The following is a 14,701-nucleotide window of genomic DNA, read 5'->3' as shown; positions in this document are numbered from 1 at the left end:
GTCCCTTTGGGCTGAAAATTATGGAAAAGGGTCATCTGTGTGGATGGGGCTGCCCATGGCTTGGCGTGGGAGGCCTGGGGGACACCAGGTGGGAAGTGGAGGGGGACTCCTGGTGTCATGCAGCCTCCTGGGGAAGTGGCCGTCTTGACAGGCAGCCGGAAGGTGGACACGTGGAGGAATCCATCCAGCTCACTTTTCTACTTGCCCGTACAGCTGCCACTGAAGGGGAGGCGCTTCCATCACCCCAAGTTTAAGATTCTCGTAAAGGGCGTTAATATCCTGTGATGACACAGAGGAATTGCACTTAGCAGGCCCATTTAAAGAGGGGCTGGGAAATGGACCCTCTTTTAATAGTGTGGCCTTTACTGGGCAAGTTGACTCCTTAAGCCAGCCAGTGTCAGGATCTGAGGGGGTGACTGTGGTTTTAGGGCTTCTTTGCCTCATTCATTGATTTGTATAGATCTTTCCAAATTCTGGTGGCACCTGTGGGGTTACGGAGAGCCTCTGAAATGTGAGCATGTGTATGATGACTCCCCCAGCATTCATTGATAAATCTTCTCATTCTGAGAATGGGGTGGAGTGGCAGGAGACTGGAAATCTTTGGATGCCCTACAGCTCCTGGTGGTGGTAAACACATAATAAATCTGTTCTGCTGGGATGAATGAATGAGCGGCAGGTCAGGGATGGTGGGAGATGTGCCCGAGTGAAGAGACACTGAGTGATACTTCAGGAAATCCTGAGCACTGCACATGGGCTGGCACGGTGAGGGCATCCCTTGGAAGGCTTTCAGTGCCAGGACAAGGAGCTGTTGTGTTCTCCCCAAGGCATTTTTTAAAGCTATCTTTTAATGCAACCTCTGGGGGCTCTGCAGAAACCCAGTCAGTGCCTAAACTTTGATGGCATTGCAAGGGAACTACAGTCAAGCACAGCTTAGAAATCACGTTTCTTTTTTTCTTTTTTTTAATATATTTTATTGATTTTTTACAGAGAGGAAGGGAGAGAGAGAGAGAGTTAGAAACATCCATGAGAGAGAAACATTGATCAGCTGCCTCCTGCACACCTCCTACTGGGGATGAGCCCACAACCAACGTACATGCCCTTGACTGGAATCGAACCTGCGACGTTTCATTCTGCAGGCCGATGCTCTATCCACTGAGCCAAACCAGTCAGAGCTGAAATCACGTTTCTTTTTTCGCTTTCTTTCTTTAATATATTTTTACTCGTGACCCGGTGCACTGATTCGTGCACATCGAAAGGAAATTAATTAAAATTCCTGGGGCAATGTTGTGGCTCAAAGGGCGTGTTTGGAGTGAGGGGCCCTTTGAGGAGGAGAAAAAGAAAGAAAACTCACACTCTGGTCTCTGGCTCGCAGCACTGGCTCCGGTGCAGGGACTAATGCAGGCGGTCCAGGGTGGTGGCCAGCGGGATGGGACTGGGCAAGATGGACAGGACACGCCCTGGAGCCAACTTCCTGTGTTCCCTCCCCAGCTGGCTGCACCTGGGGTGGCGCCACAGCTCAAGGGCATCTGTGGAGTGAGTGGGCTCCCTTTGGCAGGTGGGGTCCCTTGGCCTGGCCTGCAGGGGTCGGGCCGTAACCAGCTCTCCGACATCCCCGAGGGGTCCCAGAGTGCAAGAGGGCAATCTGCAAAGTTGCTGTCGTACAGGGTGTGGAATGCAAACACAAGTGTGCAGTAAACCAGATTCAGCTGACAGTGCCCCAGCAACAAGTAACCCACGGCCGAAGGTGGAATTGCATGGCTCTGCGAGGAATTAGGCTCTCTCCTCTCTGGTTTCGGGGTGCATCACCTGAGAACCACCACTGCCAAGTCACTGCAGCTCGGCAGCTCCTGCATTGAGCATCTGCCCCCGGTAGTCAGTGCATGCCATAGGTGCCAGACGGTTGGACGGTCACTTAGCCATATATATATATATATTTCAGACAGAGGAAGGGAGAGGGAGAGAGAGATAGAGACATCAATGATGAGAAAGAATCATTGATCGGCTGCCTCCTGCACATCCCCCACTGGGGATCGAGCCTGCAACCCCGGCATGTGCCCTGACCAAGAATGGAACCATGACCTCCTGGTTCCACGGTTGATGCTCAACCACTGAGCCACACTAGCTGAACTAGAAATCACTTTTCTGTCTGGTTGGTCTCAAACTGACCCCCTTCACTCCCTTCCTACTGTGGGGTGATCACACTATTTAAACCAGTGGTTCTCAACCCTCTGGCCCTTTAAATACAGTTCCTCATGTTGTGACCCAACCATAAAATTATTTCTGTTGCTGCTTCATAACTTTAATGTTACTACTGTTATGAATCATAATGTAAATATCTGATATGCAGGATGGTCTTAGCGACCCCTGTGGAAGGGTCGTTTGACTGCCAAAGGGGTCGCGACCCACAGGTTGAGAACCGCTGGTTTAAACCAAAACAGACCTGTTAAAACTTCTGGATGGGACCCCGCAGGGTAGAGGTGCTATGGGGGGGAGGGGAAGGGTCTTGGAGTTGTTTTTAGGATCATTTGGCTCGAAAGTCCCAGCTGACTTCCTCCAAAACGTGGTCTGCTCAGCCCAGGAGTTCTCAATAAACGCCGCCCTCTCTTTCCAGGTGTTGGCTAAATTTGTGGTTTTAAGAAAACCCGAGCCTGCAGGCAGCCGCCCTGGGAGAAGCCCTTTCCGTGGGCAGTCGGAACCTTCTGGACCAGAGGAGAAGCCGTCCCCTCACCTGGACTTATGACCCGCGGCTTCGCCCCCAGCCTGCCCGCCGAGGTCCACAAGATGGGCTCCTTCCGCAGGCCCCGACCGCGCTTCATGAGCTCCCCGGTGCTCAGCGACCTGCCCCGATTCCAAGCCACCCGCCAGGCCCTGCAGCTGAGCTCCAACTCGGCCTGGAACAGGTAGAGGCGGCGGCCAGGGGTGGGGTGGGGGCCGCCCGGGCCAGAGCAGGGCCAGGGCCGGGCTTGGCTTCTGCTGCTTCCGAGGTCTCTGCGTCAGAAGGTCATGGTTCCAGGGACCATTGACGAAGAGAGGATGCTTTCCTACAGGGACTGTATCCGAGCTGTCCTTGTTTTAGCAGAGGCAGAGTGGACCCCGGGGGGCCTCCAGGCCAGCAGAGCCAGTTACCTAGCCCTGGGCAGTGGGGTGGGAACTGACAAGACTGTTGATGCTCATTTGTCACATCCTTACTCAGAGGACCCACGGGTGGGACCATCTAAGTAAACTCAAGTCACCTTCTCCCTATGTGTGAAGGTAAGACGCGTATCTGTGAGCTATGTGTGAAGGTAAGACGCGTATCCGTGAACTATGTGTGAAGGTAAGACGTGTATCTGTGAACTATGTAGGAAGGTAAGACATAGATCTGTGAAAAGCTAAGGGACCATCACGTGACGTGAGCCGCAGGCGGCTGGGAGAGGAGACACTGGGCTTTTTTATTTTGTTTATTTTATTAATATGTCTACCCCTCCATCTAGAGTAGAAAGTCTAAACTCTAGAAAGAGCAAGTCCTTTGTGCTGTTAACGTTTCCAAATAATTGCTACCCATTTGCCGAGGTGGTTGGAGACACTGGGCGTCTTTGTAAGGTGTCTTGCCGACCTTTTGCACACCAAGCAGAGTAGAGCATCGATACTCCGTCTTGCACTCCTGTGGCCACTATTTTTCAAATCTCTGCACTTACTCTCCGGATAAATTAAAGGCAGCATTCTCTGGAAGCATCACTGACTGCTTTGGGGTCAGAAGTTGTGGATTTTCTCAGTGAACGTGGCTCTTATGATGGCGAAAGAGCGGAGGCTCTGAAATGTTTTGCTGTTCACTGGATCCTTGTTCTTTAAAAAAGGCCTGGGACCCTTGGAATCGGCTCCTTGGGGAACTCTTGGGGTCCCAGAGAAGGTGGAGTGGAGACTTGACTGTGGCCCTTTAAGGGATTAACTTGGATGGGAGCGGAAGGGGCAGTGAGGCTGGCCCCAGTGAGATTCTCCCAAGGAAAGTACTGTTAGAAAAAGTAAGACAAGGAATGGTCATTTCCCATGAGCCCCAGGCTGCCCTCTGAAGACAGGGCCTCCTGGGAGAAGGAATCCCAGGCCCAGGTCCCTGCTGCTTATAGAAAGCACCATCAGGTTCCTCCAGGCTCAGCAGGGCTGCCAGTGAGAGAGGAGGAAGGCTGCTGGCCTGGAGAAAGCAGGGGGGGTGGGGGTAGGAGAGGGCTGCCTTGGGGTCCTCATGACTTCAGTCTTCCTTCCTCTCCGAGGGCCCTGGTCAGAAAATGATGGGCTCCGGGGATGAAAATGTGGCCCTGTTTATGCTGCGTTTTTTTCCCCTTCCAGCCCCCTTCATCCCGAGCTGTTTGTTGACATGGCTGTGGGCAGATCCTCTAACCAGACTTGCTTCTATTTATTTCCCTGCAGCGTGCAGACCGCGGTGATCAACGTTTTCAAAGGCGGAGGCCTGCAGGGCAACGAGCTCTATGCACTGAATGAAAACATCAGGTACGCGCAGGCCCGGCCAGAGGGCAGAGGGCCCTAGCCCACCTGGGGCCTTATCTTAAGTTTTTGATTCTTATTGCTGCTTCTGCTGGCTTTGTGCCTCTTATGGCTGTTCAGTTCTGAGACCCTGATTGGTCTAGGTCAGGGGTCCTCAAACTATGGCCCGCGGGCCACATGCAAATACAAATAGTGTATTTGTTCCCGTTTTGTTTTTTTACTTCAAAATAAGATATGTGCAGTGTGCATAAGAATTTGTTCACAGTTTTTTTTTAAACTATAGTCTGGCCCTCCAACGGTCTGAGGGACAGTGAACTGGCCCCCTGTTTAAAAAGTTTGAGGACCCCTGGTCTAGACTTTTACTCCAGAGGGGCCCATCCATTTGTTCATGGATGTAGTGTGTGTGTGCGTGTGTGTGTGTGTGTGTGTGTGTGCGTGTGTGTGTGTGTGTGTGGCGGAGGGGTAGAGGGCTCATGGATGGTAGCTGTCTTCTGTTCCATAAACACTGACTGTGCTCTGCTTAACCTTCAGGCACCATGTTAGGCAAGATGCCACGCAGTTGTAATCACTCTGCTGGGGATTTTATTGCGGGTCTTTTTACTAAGTGAATGATGGACTTTTTTGTGCCTCAGTTTCCTCTTATGCGAAACAGGGATAGAAAACGTGTCTACATCCATAGGACTCATGTGTAGATTCGAGTGAGTTGTTACACAAATTATCCGTTAGAACACGGTTGGAACACACTAAGTACTTGGTCCTTGTTGCTCTTTCTGTTGTTGTAGTTGAGGTGACATTTATTCTTTCTTGTTCTCCCCATGTGTGGCCTCACTTCATAATTGTTACTATCAGAATACAGGCTGCTGTCAGGAGCAAAAATCTGACAAATGGGACTTCAGCAAGGAAGGGATTTCATTGTCTCACTGTCTAGGGAGGCCGGTCCAGGGCTTGAGTGGCAGCTACACTTGCCCTTCAGCTCTGCCATCAGAATCTTGGCGCCTTTGTGCCTTGGGCACCTGTGGGCATCGCTTCTTCATTCAAAAAGAAATTAAAGGCCAAAATGCCATGCAAGTCCAGTTTTCCCAGAGCTCTTCAGGCAGGACTGGGGCCCTTAATTGCGAGGGAGTCATTTTTACTGGGCACATTACCCTTAACAAAAGGAGTGGAGTGAACACCTAAGCCATCTTCCTCCTTGGGGCTGATGCCACTGGCCTGTCACCACCCAGGTCTGGGGTGTGTGAGTCCTTGTAGTTCTTAACATCGTTAGCAGTTACTGTCATTCCTGGTAGGTTTGGGGGATACAAACCTCAATAAGACGTGGTCCTTGAGGAGTTCATTGTCTTCCAGAATTTTCCCAGTGGAGTAGTGTCAGCATTCATTCATTCATTCATTCATCTACTCATTCCTACATTCATCAAATACTTGAGTCCCAATAGGGTAGTGTCAACTTTCATTCATTCATCTACACATTCATACATTCATCAAATACTTGAGTGCCTCCCTACTGGCCAGGGACTAGAGAGACATCAGTGAACAAAGACAGACATGGACCTTGCTCTCCTGGAATGTATAGTCTGTCAGGGAGATAATCATTAGTCAGCCAGTCACGCTTGTAAAATGTAGAAGTGCAGCTGTGACAGCTGCTACCACACAGCTGAGTGAGGAAAGCATATGTCCCCATAGCCCGATCCTGCCCAGGAGGCCAGGAATGGTGCTGGGATGCTTGTGCTGTGAGCTGAGGCATCAGTGGGAATTAACTAGGTGAAGAGGGCTCCAGGTGGTGGGAGCTGCAGGTGAAAGGTCCCGTGGTGGCAGTGAGCAAGGAACTGGGTAAAGACCCATGTGCATGGAGCACCAGAGGTCAGGTGGTGGTGGGAAGTGAGGGCATGGAGGCGGGCAGGGCCCTGAGCCCCAGGGCCTCCTGGGGGCAGGAGGTTAAATATCAGATCTTTTCATGCCCTGATGTTCATTCCTCTCTGCTGTGTTAAGTACAGACATGAAGGCAGAAGATCCCACCCTGGAGTGGGCAGAACAATAAACAAGGCCATTATTCAGGTCCTGTTTACATTTAGTCAAGATCTGTGTTGAGGTGTTTGAAGAGCCCTGCTTTCCTGAAAACCTTTCCAGCTCAGAAGTAAACAGGGTTGCGTTACATTTCTACCCAGGGGCTTGAATTTCACATCATAATTACACAAATATGGAAAGAGTCCGTAGATAGCATCTAGCGCACGGCCTCCTCCCGCAGAGGAGGAAGCCCAGGCCCCAAGACAGAGGCAGAGCTGGGTCAGCCAAGCCCAAGGCATGGGAGCTCAGTTTTCCTCTCAGAACTCAGGCCCTGGCCTCTCCTGGGGGTTCCTCAACTCACAATCGAAGCATAAATAAAAACAGTGACTCAGGAATGCGCTAATTGTTCCTCACCTCGGGAGACCGATCCTGAAATTGTATTTAAAACCTTTGTCAGTGGGCAGCCAGGAAAAGTGGAGGCCTGGCCAGAATTCACCAGCCCAGGGCTGCTAACTCGGAAGCCTCCGGGTGCCAAGCAGGTCTTTGACATGGGGGAGGCTGGCCTGGTGCAGGGAGGCGAGAGCTCACCCCCTGCGAAGGGGATTACCCCGGCAGAACACAGGTCCAGCGACTTGTCATCTTATTTCTCAAGAAGAACAGGAAATTGGGATTTTTATGTGAAATTTCCTGGCTTTTAAATGTTGATAACGAATCCACATTTCCTCAAACATTGGCGCAGGCCAAACAAAACACATCTGTGGGCTGAATTTGACCAACAGCTACCTGTTTATAAGGTCAGCTGTGGCCTGCATAGAAGAGGCATTGCTGATGGGGTGGGGGACGTGGTGGGGGCGGGGGGTGTCACATCCCAGAGTCTAGTCCAGCCGTGGACAAACTACGGCCCGTGGGCCGGATCCGGCCCGTTTGAAATGAATAAAACTAAAAAAAAAAAAGACCGTACCCTTTTATGTAATGATGTTTACTTTGAATTTATATTAGTTCACACAAACACTCCATCCATGCTTTTGTTCTGGCCCTCCGGTCCAGTTTAAGAACCCATTGTGGCCCTCGAGTCAAAAAGTTTGCCCACCACTGGTCTAGTCCCAAGGCCACTTGAGGGAGAAGAAGGGAGCCTGGAAAAGCCAGGCACCTTTCACATCCATCAACACATTTACTCTCCTCACTGCCCTGTGAGGTAACCACAGTCATCAGTAGTGTATCCACAAAAATTGTGGATAAGTAAAACCAAATACCTTGTCCAAGGTCATGCAGCCAGAAGGGTAGAATCAGGATTCGAACTCCTGTCTGACTTAGATGCCTGTATTCGTTTGTTCAGGCTGCTATAACAAATGCCATGGACTGAATGGCTTAAACAATAGACATTTCTCACTCTTTTAGAAGTGGGAAGTATGAAATCAAGATGCTGGCAGATTTGGTTCCCAGTGAGAGCGCTCTTTCTGACCAACATCTTGCTGTGTCCACATGGCTTCTTTCTTATGTACACCAGCGGGGAGAGAGCACGCTCTCTGGTGTCCCTTCTTAGAAGGGCACTAATCCCACCATGGGGCCCCACCCTCATGGCCTCATCTAACCCCAATTACCTCCCAAAGAGCCCATCTCCAAATACCATCATGTTGGTGGGGGTGGGTGGAAGGCTTCGATATATGAATTTTCCAGGGGAACACAATTCAGTTCATTGCAACACCTGTGCTCTTTGCACTCTATTGTAGTGTCAGAGAGAGGGGTTTTAGGTTGGAAGAAGGTTAAGGCGATGGTCTTGAACTTCCTGCCATGGTCCCTTTCATGAGCCTGTGAGCCCATCCCTCATCATGTGCTGTGGTTCTCAACACCCTCTGAGGAGCATCACACACACACACACACACACACACACACACACACACACACACACCGCTGATGGGTTTTGGGGGCTGCTGGATGCTCCCCTCTCTGTTTTGAGCGATTTTCAGGTTGATGGGCAATACATATGGTCGGGGTTTGCTCCTATGTGAACTGAACCCAGAGTCAAAGCTGTTAAAAACCAGAGCTTCTGTTACCCATGTTCTGAACCGTCTGTCTCCTGGCCCTTCTCTGGGAGGGTGGCTAGGCTGGAGACGGGCTTTCACATCACGGGAACAACTCAGAGTCTAACTGAGAACGTGAAACACGCCCCAGGCCTCCATGTGACCTGGCCATCTAAGTTGAAGGAAGTGGGCTGACCTGCACATGGCCCACATCTGTAAGTGCCTGCACAGAAATGCGATAAGGCCCTTCTTTCAGCGATTAAAACGCCAAAAGAGACACGATATTCTCTACTTAACGTTCACGTCGACAGTGGGTTTTGCTTTTCCTTTTCTCTTCTTTTTCCTTTTGGAACACCTGTTGGCAGCCTACATCCAGAAACGCCACAGGTTGAGGCATGACCGGTGGTGGGGTGCGTGCATGGGGGCGGCGGGGGGTGGGGGGGTATAGGATGGTAGGAACCCAGGGAAGAAGATGTGGAAGGAGAGGAGAGAATGTAAGTTATTCTCAAGCCACTTTTCAATCCACTGTGACAGTTCTCTGTGCAAGAAGACCTGTGCCAGGTTCGGCAGGATATTTTTCACTTGTTAAAAGAGTAGCTTTTGGATTCAAAGAGACAGGGGATCCAGATTGGACTAGCTGGGCCTTGGCCAGTGTGGTTCAGTTGGTTGGGCATCATCCTGTGCTCAGAAAGGTTGCCGATTTGATTGCCCAGGTTTGGGGCTTGATCCCCAATAAGGGCGTGCAGGAGTCAACAGATCGATGTTTCTCTTTTACATTGATGTTCCTCTCCTCTTCCTGTCCCTCCCTTCCTCTCTCTCTATAAATCAATAAGAAATCTTTTTTTTTTTTAAAGATTAGACACACTATTAGAACCTTGGGCCCAGCACATCATTTTTCTGCGATTCTTTTTTTCTTTTACGTAATGGGGGCAATGATGACATCAATCTCAGGGTGGTTGGGGAGTGAGATAATGCTCAACATGTCACTGATCCAGCGTCCAGCGCATAATAAGCCTCAGCCATTATTATCCTGTTGCCATGGACATTTAGCCATACTAACGTGATAAATGATGGGCATACCACGCGTGGGAGCACGGGGCAAGGCATTTACGCTCCTCACTGCCCTGCGAGGCAACCACTGTCATCAGTTTATCCAGAAAATTGTGGATAAGTAAAGCCAAATACCTTGTCCAAGGTCATGCAGCCATAAAGGTAGAAGCAGGATTCGAGCTCCTGTCTGACTGAGATGCCTGTATTAGTTTGCTCAGGCTGCCACAACAAATGCCAGGGGCAAGGCGATGGGTTTCTCCAGCAGCTGGAGGAGGGAGCCGCTTTGAGTAGAGAGACCCTGAGAGGCTCCTCCAAGGACGTGCGGGATTTGGCATTTGGGTGAGGCTCGGTTCCTACACGGAGAGCCAGCTGTGTCTCCTTTGCACAGAGGAAATGACCCTCTCAGTTCTCCATTCTACTCAGGCCAAACGGTGGTAAATCTTGTTGGACTGTACAAGCTCAAGGTCAAAGCCTCCATCCACCAGCTTCCCCGGGTCACCCCAGCTGGCCCGACCGTCTTTCTAACTGTGGAGTTCGCATACTTCCTGGAAAACCTGAGTTCCCTCAAATACAGGATCTCAGGTTTCCCAGGCAAAAGTAGGTTTGCAGTTGTTTGTGTGGCAAATAATACAACCATTAATACAGAGTAACACGGGAATAGATTCTGTTTTGCGTATTCACAACTATAAGCCTACTTTTTCCCCACCCTGTATTAGCCAATGCGAAGTTTTATGTCATGGGTCCTGAAGTGCAGTTCTTACAAACAGCTGGTCCTTTCTTTTAAGACATGTCATCAGAAATGAACCCCAGGGTACATTTTAGCAGGTAGACTTTGGGCCAGCTATGAGGGAGAACTTGAGACCGAAGATGGTCAAATTCTACAACATGTTGTTAGCTCAAGAGAAGGATGAGAAGACCCTATAAGAACAAATTCATCGGGAATGGCCCCACTCAATAAAGTGGCAAATTTCCCCCAGATTAAAAGTCAGGGCACGTGGCTGAAACCGGTTTGGCTCAGTGGTTAGAGCGTCAGCCTGTGGACCGAAAGGTCCCGGGTTCGATTCTGGTCAGGGGCGTGTGCCTGGGTTGCGGGCACATCTCCAGTGGGAGATGTGCAGGAGGCAGCTGATCGGTGTTTCTCTCTCATTGGTGTTTCTAACTCTCTATCTCGTTCCCTTCCTCTCTGTAAAAAATTAATAAAATATATTTAAAAAAAAAAAGTCAGGGCATGTGCTCTGTTGGTGGGAAGAACATACTCTGAATACTTTCTATTGAAACTGCCTTAGGAAGCAGGGTGTACTCATGTCATATCCCTCAAGGCAAGGAAAAAGTGACCTTTCAGAATAGATACGGTCGCCCTGGCTGGGTTGGCTCAGTGGATAGAGCGTCGGCCTGCGGACTGAGGGGTCCCAGGTTTGATTCTGGCACATTCCCGGGTTGTGGGCTTGATCCCTGATAGGAGGTGTGCTGGAGACAGCCAATCAGTGATTCTTTCTCATCATTGATCTCTGTCTCTCTCTCTCTCTCTCTCTCTCTCTCTCTCTCCCCCTCCCTCTCTCTCCCTCTCCCTTCCTCTCTGAAATAAACAAAAGTATATATATTTTTAAAAAGAATATATACAGTCTAGTCATCATGACCTACCCTCTGCCTGCCCTGAATTTCTGTCTGCCCTGGCTTGGGTGGGTCCTGCGTGTCTTTTTGGCTTAAGTTCTCTGTGGGCCATCAATGTGGTTTCTCCCGCCTCCAGCCGGCGGCGGCTGCATTTTGGTGGTGGGGATGAGTCAGGTTAGAGCTGCGGGTTTCAGGAGCTCTGCGCTACCGGAGCACGCTCTCCCGAAACAGTCTTTTCAGCCAACCATTCTACCGATTGTAGGTGACCACGCAGAACTGGAGACGTGTGAGCAAGCTGCGGGCTCTCTGTCTGGTTTCCTATAAAAATCTGTGCAAACAGGTTCTTCAAAGTGCTTTCCCTTTTGGACTGGCTGGAGAGGGTGTGTAGAGAGGGAGGGTAATCAATTCTCTGATTCATGGCTTCAGTGGCTATCTGTGGAGTGTCTGCCAGGTAGGCGGCTAGGTTCTGGGGCAGCGTGGAGGTGTGCGGTTCTTGTCCTTGGAGAGCCGACCACAGAGTGAGAGGGACTGAGCAGGCTGTTATCATACGATGCTCTAGGTGGGGTGATGGCCGAATGCAGAGGGCTGGGGAAGTGCGGAGGACGGGCGCATAATTAGATTTAGGAGAAAGCGATGCCGCAGTTGAAATCGGAAGGAGGAGCAGGTAGGAGTCCTGTGGAGACTGTCTTGCGGCCCTTCTTTCCCTGCCCTCCCCTCCCTTCCTTCCCTCTCGCGGGATATTGTTTCTTTGCAGAAATAAAAATGCTCAGAGGTGAGGTTCCCGGAAACCAGAGATGAGTTATCTGCAGCTGGCCTGAGGCAGGAAACGCACATTTCCCTCCTCTCTCCAACCCCCTGCTTCTGTCCGTGCGGGGAGGGGGTGTCAGGAAGGAAACCCCGGAGCTTTTCAAGGAAAGAGGAGGTTCCAGGAACTGTGCTCGATCGTCACCAGGTCAGAGTTGAAACGTCCTCCTTCAGCTCAGTTGGCTGCTGAGCCCCCGAAGGGACATCCACCTCCGATTTTTCCGTCCCCCCTGAGGGAGCCTCTGGGACCCACAGCTGGGGAAGGGCTGGGAGGAGATGGGAAGGTGGAGAGCCCGGGAGAATAGACAGTGAGGTGGTGGGAGAATAGACAGCGAGGTGGTGTTCCGTGAGGGGATGGTAATTGCAGACATTTGTGTAGCGTTTGGTAGGAGCCGTACTTTAGATATGGCTACTCTTTTAAAACTCACCACATCCATATGGGACGGGTCCTATATCCTTTGCCTTATAGATGGGGAAATCGAGGCATGGAGAAGTGGATTGACCTGCCCAGAGTTGCATAGCCAGTTAGTAGCAGAGCTGGGATTTGAACCTGAGCCTCCTGCATTCTTAAAAACACAGGAAGTAGGCCGCAAGAAGTACACAGAGCTGGCATTGCCCAGGTTTCGGCCTGACGTGCTGGGACATAGATGCGTTCATAGAGCAGACTTGGGGAGGTCACCAGCCTGGACCCTGGTTTGGGAGGGCGTAAGTAAGGTCTTCTCTCATTTGGGCCCAGGTGACTGACTGCCTGTGTGTTGACACCTTTTGTCTGCTCTGGTTCAGAAATAGACTTGACTTTGGGGGCGGGATGTATAGTTAGAGGGAAGTGGTAAATCTGAAACCTCCAGGGTGGGCTTGGATGCTGTTTGGCCTGCACAGTGTTTAGAAAAAGACATCTCCCCTAAAAACCCAGGCCTCTCTGGGACGTTCATATAGGGCAATGCTGGATCCACAGTCTGGCCTGGTACCCGTCAGCGGGAGCCAGCGTCTGGCTGCTGGCTGTAGAGGCGTTGGCTGCAGCCCCACTGTTTGTGCCCGGGCGCCTGCCCCTGTGGGCACGGGAGGTGCCACTGCCTGGAGTTCAGGCTGCCTCAGTGTGAGTTGGGATCTTCCCGTGTAGGAAGACCTGAGCATTGCTCCCTCACCTGCACAGCGAGGATGCATTCCTCCCCGAGAGGCTGCGGGAGAGCTCGGGATGCCGAGTGCCAGCATCTCCTAGCACCACAACCTGGAGCTCAGGAAATGCTCTTTGTTTTCTCCATCTTTTCCACTGTCCCCACTGCCACCCACTGGGGTGCAGAAACAGGGGTGGGGGTACTAGCATTTCACCCGCCTCCGATGGGCCCCACAGTGGACCAAGGAGGGAAGGGGTGTTTCCATGCGCTACGGCTCGAAACATTTCCTGCTGCAGAAGCGAGGTGGATCATTTGTGGGGGGCGAGGGGGGGCAGTTAGCGACCAGGTTGGGTAGGTACTGACCTGCTACAGGCCAGGCCCAGGTTCCCGGGGCCCCTGCTGGTCCCTGAGGAGGCCGCGCAGGATCCCGCCAAGGGATCAGCGCGGAGGGTCTAGCCACTTGGGGGTGGCCCCTAATTGCCAAATGGCTCGGAGATATTGAGCACCTGATAGGTATCCTGACTCGTGCTGACTGACCTACCTCCACGCTGCCTCGTCCTCCTTTGGGGTGTCGCTGCCTTGGGTCTTTCTGGGTGCACACGGGAGACGATGGCTTGCATCAAAGGGATTTCTCTACCTCGTTTCTGCTGCTCCCCACTCTCCTGCCATCCTGCCAACCCTGTGCCTCTCACCCAACCGGACCCCAGCTCGGGTCACGCCTCCCTTACCTTCAGGCCCCAGAAGTGGGAAGCTGAGGTGACAAGGGCATGAGGGCCAAGACGTTGGGTCGTGTAACAACAGGAAACCCTGTGCTCCGCGGTGGTGTCTCACCGGGTCAGCCAGGGAGGGACCGGGGATGAGATAATGCAGACGGTGAACGGTTCCCCATTTTTCGTTTGTTTGTTGTGGTCCTGTCGGCTTCTGCCCGAACTTCATGCCCCGCTTCCCTTTGGGGCTGGGTCCCACAGAAGCGTTCCCTTCCCACCGTCTCAGGCCCCCACTTCCCTCTCCTTGCGGCTGGTGGGTGGCAGCAGGATCCTGTTTTCAAATGCAACCTGGAAGCCCCGTGTGTGAAAGAGATGAGTGGGAGCCGCGCAAGCTGGGATGTTGCTTCCACCACCATCTTCCCCCGAGCTCTGCCCCCATCGATTTCATTCCACCTTCTGTGGGGGTGGTCTGGCCCCTATGCTGCGGCCCCCTTTGTGAGCTTCACCTGGGTCCTTAACACCAGGTTAATCGCTAGTCTGGCGATACTCTTAAGAAGGTGCCAGGAGCCAATCAGAAAGGATATAGGCACCCCTATGTTCATAGCAGCACGATTTACAATAGCTAAGATTTGGAAACAGCCTAAGTGCCCATCAGCAGATGAGTGGATTAAAAAACTGTGGTACATCTACACAATGGAATACTACGCTGCTATAAAAAAGGAGGAACTTTTACCATTTGCAACAGCAAGCATGGAACTGGAGAGCATTATGCTAAGCGAAATAAGCCTATCAGAGAAAGATAAATATCACATGATCTCACTCATATGTGGGATATAATGATCAACATAATTTGATGAATAAGAACAGATCGATCTACAGACAAATGATAGGGGAGAGGTGGGATTAGAGAGAG

General features: G+C 51.4%; 1 protein-coding gene across 1 annotated transcript in view; it reads left to right on the top strand.

Moving 5' to 3' along the window:
• PRR5L (proline rich 5 like) overlaps positions 1–14,701 on the top strand; it is a 74,753-nt gene that overhangs the window by 27,023 nt on the left and 33,029 nt on the right. The window contains exons 3-4 of the mRNA XM_015559012.1: positions 2,612–2,900; positions 4,405–4,485. Of these exons, the coding sequence (XP_015414498.1) occupies positions 2,737–2,900; positions 4,405–4,485 (245 nt within the window). The 5' untranslated portion in view covers positions 2,612–2,736. The remainder of the gene's footprint in view (positions 1–2,611; positions 2,901–4,404; positions 4,486–14,701) is intronic.

The sequence above is a fragment of the Myotis davidii genome, unplaced genomic scaffold (genome assembly GCF_000327345.1).
Source record: "Myotis davidii unplaced genomic scaffold, ASM32734v1 scaffold94, whole genome shotgun sequence".
NCBI classification, from domain to species: Eukaryota; Metazoa; Chordata; class Mammalia; order Chiroptera; family Vespertilionidae; genus Myotis; species Myotis davidii.
Note: the sequence above shows the minus strand (reverse complement) of the source record. Positions and strands in the feature narration are given on the sequence as shown.